General features: G+C 44.3%; 1 protein-coding gene across 2 annotated transcripts in view; it reads left to right on the forward strand.

Annotated features, from left to right (window-relative positions):
* Positions 1-8,372, forward strand: part of dok1b (docking protein 1b) — a 76,795-nt gene extending 68,423 nt beyond the window's left edge. For both annotated transcript variants that reach the window (XM_043691278.1, XM_043691371.1), the window contains one exon: positions 3,547-8,372. In XM_043691278.1, coding sequence (XP_043547213.1) covers positions 3,547-4,734 — 1,188 coding nt within the window. In that variant the 3' untranslated portion in view covers positions 4,735-8,372. The remainder of the gene's footprint in view (positions 1-3,546) is intronic.
* The last annotated feature ends 75 nt before the right edge of the window (positions 8,373-8,447 follow it).

Genomic DNA, 8,447 nt, shown 5'->3' on the forward strand with positions numbered 1-8,447 from the left:
GAAGGAGGCCATACGTCCCATTGTGCTTGATCTTTGAAAGAGCCAATCAAGCTTCGTCTGACTTCTCCTGTTGTTTCCTGAAAGTATTCACCCAATTCTCTCAGAAAAGTTACCAATAAATCTGCTTTATTATCCTCTCGCGCATTGCATTCCTGATTTATCATCTTTTCTTTCTTCCAAGCAATGCCCCTCCCTCAGCTCTCTGCCCCAGGTTCTCTTGGCAATTATTTTTAATCTGTGTCCCTTGGTTTTCGTTTCCCCGCTTAGGAGAAACGTAAAAAGCAATTTTGGATGCATTTAAGTTTTATAAATGTTCTAGGAAGCTAGCAGATGAGTCAAAAAAGAAAATGCTGCACACGGCTAATCTTTAAATCACTTCAAATTATTTATGTCCTTGGATGGAAACTGAAATGCCACAGGGAAAGCATATTCACTCTCCACACCATTTGGTTATCGACGTGCCACTTAGAAATCTTTTTGCATCCTAAATATAACTTTTTATTGTGGTCACAAGGCCGACGACTACAGACAGCCTCCTGATCTTAACACTTCAACTGTAACGGTGCACATTTTGTTTTTCCATTCCCCAGCTTTAGTTGCTTTTGACACAGTGCGTCACCTGCTGTGTTTAATTTTCCAGCTTGAGGTATTAAGTTTTATTAAAATTCACTGCACAGAGGAAGTGGCTCACCAGAGGAAACCCGGCTCAGGGTGTCTTGACGCAGACTCCCCACTTGAGTTCTTCACAATCACTCTGAGAGACAGAAGGCCCAACTATGCTGAAGATTGAAGCTGTCTGTTTTTGCCTTGTCACAGTGCGATAGATTTTTTTTTTGGTTACATAGAACTCGCAGCATAGAGCCCAATGTTCTGCTCCACACAAGCCACCTCCAACTTCATTTACTTCACCTATTTTTGTCCGCTTGCATCTGAATGGCTTCACCTTAAGTGCACCTATACTGTTCTGCATGCTGACATTTGTAGTAAATTCACATCCTGATGAGAAGAAGGTTTTTATTTCCTTTTTCAGGATTATGAGCGACCACCCAGCATTTTATTTTCACGAGTTTCAGTCTCCTCCAATTGGAACAGTCATAGAGTCTTAGAGATGTACAGCATGGAAACAGCCCCTTCAGTCCAATCCATCCATGGCGACCAGATATCCCAACCCAATCTAGTCCCACCTGTCAGCACCCGGCCCATATCCCTCCAAACCCTCCCTATTCGTATACCTGCAACTTTTAACTTAAGGATAATTATTTCATAGGATGTGGGCATCACTGGCAAGCAGATTAGTTCAGGCACAGCTACTGGAAAGCTCTGTGCTCGCTGATTGGTCTGCCAGTGAACAGTGCCTGCTTCCAGGAGTCACTCCCTCGCATGGACGTTGGAGATCTGCACAGCAACAAAGCAAAATCTTTGCAGACAATGTTCCTGGGAAGGCCAATATTCGCCCTTCCCGAACTGCTGTTGAACTGAGTGGCTTGCTGGGTCATTCCACAGAGTGGCCAGGCTTCTGTCACGTTGCGACAGTACTCAACAAGTAGGAAAGTTAAGGATGACTGATTTCCAAGAGTGAGCTGGCTGGGTTTTTATTACGAATGAAAGCTAGTTTTAGAAATGGTAATGTCGAGGGTTTCATTTCCTGATTCATGAATAGAATTTAAATTCTTCCAGCTATGGTGGTGAGATTTGAATACGTGTCCCCAAAGCATTGGCCGCACTCTCTACATTACTAGCCCAATGACCTAATTATTAGGCCAACACTTCCCCATATCCAGCCTGTTAATCTCTTCGATGACTTAAAAGAGCTCTATCATTTTTGCGCTTTTTTTTCATACCATAAGGGGAACCTAGTTCGGCAAATAAGTAATAGAGCATATGCAGATCAGACTACGTGGATGGAGATAGGAGGAGGTAAACATGGAGAGCAAACACTGAGAGGACAGCAGAGTGGCAGTGTCAGGACTGGGTTTGGGTGGGATGCTCTTTGGAGAGTTGGTGTGGACTCGATGGGTCAAAAGGCCTGCTTCCACGCTGTAGAAATTCTGACATTCTATGATCTCATAATCAAAGACCAATTGCTCCGAATGGTGTAATTCTCTACTACAGACTTGGCCATAATTCGATTTATTCTGTGTCAACTTGCACTTGTGGAGACTGAGATTCTTGTTTGTTTTTTTAAATTATCATAGTACTGTCTTGGATTGAAAGTTATTTTGAAAATAATGTTCCAGATGGTCTTAAGTAAAATCAGCCAATGCATAACTACTCAAACTAGTGTGGCTATCATCTAACACACAGAACACAGAATAACTTGCTCGAAGCTCAAATGTTTCCAAATCATCACTTCCCTCAGCCACAGCTAAGTGGGTAACACCATTACTGCTGAGTGAGAAGATCTGTGTGAGAAGATGCTATTATTTATATTCATTCAGAGGATGTGGACATCACTGGCTAGACCAGCATTTATCACCCATTCCTAATTGCCCAGAAGATAGTTGAAAGTCAATCACATTATTGAGTCTGGAATAGACCAGACAAGGATGGTAGTTTCCTCCCCTCAAGGACATTAGTGAACCAGATGATTTCTCTGACAGTCGACAATAGTCATCGTCAGACTCTTAGTTCCAGATTTTTATTGATTTCAAGTCCCACCATCTGCCATGGTGGGATTCAAAACTGCATCACCAGAATATTAGCTTGGGTCTCTAGATTAACAGTCTATTAATAGATATATAATACCACTTGGCCATTGCCTCTGCACAGTCAAGATAAAGATCTTGGCTGAGACTTCAGTGCAGTATAGGAGAAGTGCTATCTTGTCAGGTATAACATTTCACGAGATGTTACATGACGTTTCCTTCTGCCACATTAGGTGGATGTAAAAACTACAATCAAATGGCATCAACATCGACATCACCAGTTTCCAAATCTCTTCTCTTCTTTTTCCCCCCCCCCCCCCCCAACACACCTCATCCCAGATCCAACCCTCCAACTCAGCACCTCCCTCTTGACATGTCCGACCTGTCCATCTTCCTTCCTACCTATTTGTTCCAACCTATCACAGCCAGCTCCCCCACCTGCATCCCACCTACCTTCCGTCTCACCCCCAGCCCCCATCCCTTCCCACATTCATGATGAAGGGCTTATACCCAAAATGTTGACTCTCCTGCTCCTTGGATGCTGCCTCACCTACTGTGCTTTTCCACACTCTTCCACTCTGACTCTCCATCTGCAGTCCTCACTTTCTTCTAGTTTTAAAAACTCCTATGGCAAGTCGTTTCAAACACTAGCAGGGGGGTTCTGCCCATTGTCTTAGTTCTTGTTCCTGAAACACTGTATATGGTCAGCCTCATGCTGCTGTGGATAGGTTCTGGGCACCATGCGCATTTAATGCAGCATTTTCTACATTGCAGTAGCCACTAAGAAACTGAGGAAGATACATCATTTCACTGAGCTTTCATGTGAGATTCTTTTCTTGCAAAAGTGATCCTGTCTTTGGGTGACACCTTTTTTAACTCTTATTTTTTCTCTTGTCGGCAGGTCATGTTTTCATTCGAGGCTGGGCGCAGATGTGATTCCGGTGCGGGGAACTTCACCTTTGAGACCAAGCATGGCAACGACATCTTCCTGCTGGTGGAGAGCAGCATCCTGGAACAGAAGGCCCAGGCTGAGGGGATCCGCCGAAGTCTCCCCCCGTCAGAGGCAGGAGACCATGCTGCCTTGAGCTCAGTGGAACGGAGCCCCGAATGCCCATCACTTGATGCATCCCCGGCCCTTTCCTCCGAGGTGTTGGTGGTGGTGGGCACCAGCAGTGGGGGTCCAGCAGGCAGCCCTGACCACAAATCCGGTTTAACTGAGGGCCAGGCCACACCCCACAGAAAGGAGCAGGCCCCGCCGCGGGGTGCGGAGGAGAAGGAGTTGTCCAAACTCCTCAAGAACCGGAGTCTGCCAGAGCCCCCGGCTGTGGGCCCCCCGACGCCACCGAGGTCCCCCAAGATGTCCGCGTCGAGCAGCGATCTGGCCTCCGTCTACTCTGACCCCGTGGACGCCCTGACCGTCGGCAAGTGTGGCTCAGACTGCCTGTACTCCGAGCCAGTTGACAGCGTCCCGACGTGCAAGCCCCAGGAGCCTGCGGCCTGGAAGGGCTTCAAAGACCGGAAAGCGCCAGGGCAGAGGGCGGAGCCTCTGTACGCGGACATTTACGAGCGGGTGAACCAGGATTTCTCCCGGCTTGCCCCTGGCGCTGGCCCAGCGGAGGAGCATATCTACGACGAGCCGGAGGGCCGGGCATTCCAGCAGGTCCTGGAGGCCCGGGCCCCCTACCCCCTGCCCCCCTTCACTGCCATCTACGACCAAGCTCAGCTGGCAGACTCGGCCGCTTGGAGAAGGAAGGGGTGCGTGGCAGGGCATGCTGGGAAGGACGACGGCTCGGGCTCACCCCCACCGAGGGCCGTCGAGGCACAAGCTGCCAAACCAAAAAAGCCCAAGCCCTTGCCTGCACCGAAACCCACCAGCGGGCCATTTGTAAAAGACAGGCGGGCAGACATCAAGGAGTCTGGGAGGGAGCTAGTTAACCCTGAGCGGCCAACGCTTAAAACCAATTTCAACAGCTCGAATAACTGCATCTACAGTAAGGTTGTGAAGCCCAAGCGGCTGGAGAAAGAAGTGTCAGTGGACGACGTCAACATTAAGCCAGAGTCAATTTATGAAGATCTTGGGAACCTTTGATAGATTCAGTCAGCTCTTCTGGGTATTTCTTTGTTTTGGCTCTTAAAACAAATTGTAATTCTTTGTTCACGTGTGTCTCTGCGAGTGCTGTTACAAGCAGGGATACAATATTATTACCTCATCTTATGAACAGCAAAGATTAAACTATGATCGGTATCATTGGTATGTCCTTGTGTTCGACTAAATGGTGAAACTGAGATGAATTTTACATACTGAGATACAAAAGACTGCATCTCTAGAAAATGTTTTCACAGAGCCAGGTACCAGAATGGACAAATTTCCTCTTCTCTATATTAAATGTGAAAAGAGCCCTAATGTGATTGTGACGTCCCCTAGCTCAGTTCCTCTTGGGCTTGTAGCAGGAGATCAACAGTCCAATTTTCTTAGACATCCACTTGGCCCTGCTTCCTAGTTTTGGTGGACCATGTGGAACGAGGATTTCTCAATTCATCCTGAGCAGAAACTTCAAGCCGACTCCTGTTTACAAATGAAACAAAAACTGAAGTTGCTGGAAAAGCTCGGCAGGTCTGGCAGCATCTGTGGAGAGAAAACAGTTAATGTTTCGGGTCTGGTGACCCTTCCTCAGAGCTGTTTACAATGTTCCACCTGCCATGTGGTGAGATGTAGGATGACTCTGTTAAGGGATGGGTGAGAAGAAGAGGAGAACATACAATATTGGGGAAAGCCTCTTGCAAAAGATGGACAAGAAGATCATGCCACAGAAGTAGATGTTTCTTACACACAATAGAAAAGTGCCCAAATGGTGGTACTGAATCTGGAACACCTTTTTTGTTTTTGTCACCAACTATCTGTGGTGAAAGAGACCTCACCAATATGTGCTGTGAAGTTTACTTGTTTGAATGAGAACTATTAACTCTTCATGAGGACTGTTTGCCAGACCTTCCTTTTATAGTGGCCATGTAGACACTTTTTATTTCCTCGTTGTTATTCCAGAGCCATTATTGTTTTCTGTTATGTGTATTGTGCTTTGAGGATGTATGGAATCATATAGTCATTCTGTAAAATATGTGTTGTTTGTGATCCTGCTTCACTGTATGACTGCTCACGAAAACAATTCATTGATGCTGCAGGTAGGAGTAAAAACAATATGGGCAAGTGATGGTTTTGTTTTTCTGTCTCTAAATTCTGTTTCTTGCACCAGTGACTCCTTACCAAGTTGCTGCAGTTGGGAAATTGGCTTGTGGGCACAGGATCAATATCCCTCGATTATTGAGGGAATTGATGTTATTTTCTTAACCATACAGTCTTCCTTTGGAGAATAGTGCCAAGTGGCTGAAGGATTTGCAGGTTGTTGGGCTGTAATATGAATGCTCTTTCTGTGGCAATGAACACACATTGACCAAAAGGTGGGACATTAGACCTCGAGATTGGAAGGGCTTCATGAACTCTTGCAGTCCATTTAACAAAGTGAAGAGGTCACTCATTTCCACTCACTACGTTTTTCATCTAGTAGGAACTGCACTCAGTCCAGAACTGCATCCATTTGTCAGAGCTTTCTGGAGCAGTTTTCAGAGGTGGGAATACAGACCTTGAGCCAAATATTTGCTGACTGAGGGATTGGGAAGAGGGAAATAAAAATGGCAATGTTCATGTTTGTGACCAAATAAACCTGTTGGCTGTTGACAGTAGCCGCCCACTGATCCTGCTCCTGTAAAGTTATAGGCCAAGCTTTTTAATTACAAAATACATATAGCATAGAAATGGGCCATTCATCAATCAACTTATTATGCTCCATGTAACTCTTTCCCTCCCATCAAATTATCCTTTTATTCCTTTCTACTCTTGTGTTTATTTAACCTCCCCTTTGACTACTCCATGGTCGCATTCCACATTCTAACCAAACTGTAAGTCATGCCTGACGTTTTGTAGATCTCTGAATACATTGTCTTTGAATAAATTGTCAGAACATCAAAAGAGAAGTGTAGAACTGGCAAATTTTGAAGTTCAGCCTTGAATTCCAAAACTTACAGGTGAAGTAAAACTTGGGAGAGTAGTGATGGATATCAGGTAGATTGGTCAGGCAGAATTAATGCAGTAATTAATACAGATAAATTTAATGCAGTAAATAGAGAAGTTTTGGATGAAAAATATGCAATTTGGAAGGGGATACAGGAACATAAAGAAAGAGAGAGAAGCCTGGGGGGAAATGTGCACAAATTGACAGCAGTGAGAAAAGGTTAAAAGGGCAGAGGGAATCCTGGACTTTACAAATGGACAGGGAGTACAAAAGCAAGGAAATTATGGTGAACCCTTAGAAAACCCTGGCTGAACCTCAACTGCAGTGTTGGAGTATCCTTGTTAAACGAGGTGCTCAAAGGGTAGGTGAGAATGATAGATCAGCCATACACCTAATGAATGGTGCAATAGGCTTGAAGGGCTGAATGGCCTACTCCTGGTTAACTTTTGGGAACTATTATGGGAAAAATGTGAGGGCTTTAGAGAGGACATGGAAAATATTCACGAGAATGATTCCAGGGATGAGGAATGTCCTTTACATGAATAGCTTGGAGAAGGTGGGGTCGCTATCATTGAAGCGTTCTGGCCTAAATGTGACTGCACACCCACAGTTATGTGGTTACAAACATCCCATGTAAGATTTAAAAAAAAAATCTCTCTTCTATTAATGCACTTCTCCCAACCTAAATATTTGACCAAACTTTTGGACACCTGTCATAATATCTTCTCTTGCCAGTATAAAATTTTGGTTGAACGGCCCTGTGGAGTACCTTGGGGCCTTTTACTAAAGGTAGTGGTGCTAGGAAACAAAATATTCACCTTTTGGTCATCTTGGACAGCTGATACAGTTCCAGGTGTTTTGTGATCTTTCCAGTAAAAGGTTTAAGATTAATTTGTCCAGTAATTCGTGGATATATGTTAGGAGTTTATTTTGTCTGCTATGGAACCCTTAGTTCCTAAGCATGAGACAACAAAATAATTAAAGATTTCTGCTATCATTAATTCTCTCTTGTTAATCTTCGCTGGCACCCTGTTCTGATATTGCATTTTGTTTTTTGCAAGGAAGAAAATAAACTGCCAGATCCTTGGGGAAATACCAGTTTTTTTTTTCAAACTTTAAATATGATTAATCAAAGGTCAATTTGCTTCCAAGGCAATGCCTTGTATTTATCTAGTTAATACCCGCAAAGGTTGATCCCCAGCAGATTGTCATCTTTGAGGAGAGATGTTAAAGCCATGGTTATGTTTCCAATTTATTTTATCATCTTTCTCTCTTCCTGTCTGCCCTTGAGGGTTAACTGATTGACAGTCCTGGTTCAAAGCAGATGGTTTCTGATATTTATTTTCAACCAACATAACTAAACCAGACCATTGTCTCGTTGCTGTCTGTGGTAACTGCACCATTCAAATTGGTTTGCTCTAGTACTTCTGTTAATACCATGAAGATACTTCCAAAAATTACTTCAGCTCTGAATTGTTTTCTGAGATGCTGATGTTTTGGGAAGTGTTGTATATGTCCAAGTTCAAAAAGAAGGGGCTAAAATTCTTGTTAAAGAAAGAACATTTTGGATAGTTCATTCCCATAGTTGATAAGACCATAAGACATAGGAGCGGAAGTAAGGCCATTCGACCAATCGAGTCCACTCCGCCATTCAATCATGGCTGATGGGCATTTCAACTCCACTTACCCGCATTCTCCCCGTAGCCTTTAATTCCTTGTGACATCAAGAATTTAT

Source organism: Chiloscyllium plagiosum, chromosome 1 (genome assembly GCF_004010195.1).
Source record: "Chiloscyllium plagiosum isolate BGI_BamShark_2017 chromosome 1, ASM401019v2, whole genome shotgun sequence".
NCBI classification, from domain to species: Eukaryota; Metazoa; Chordata; class Chondrichthyes; order Orectolobiformes; family Hemiscylliidae; genus Chiloscyllium; species Chiloscyllium plagiosum.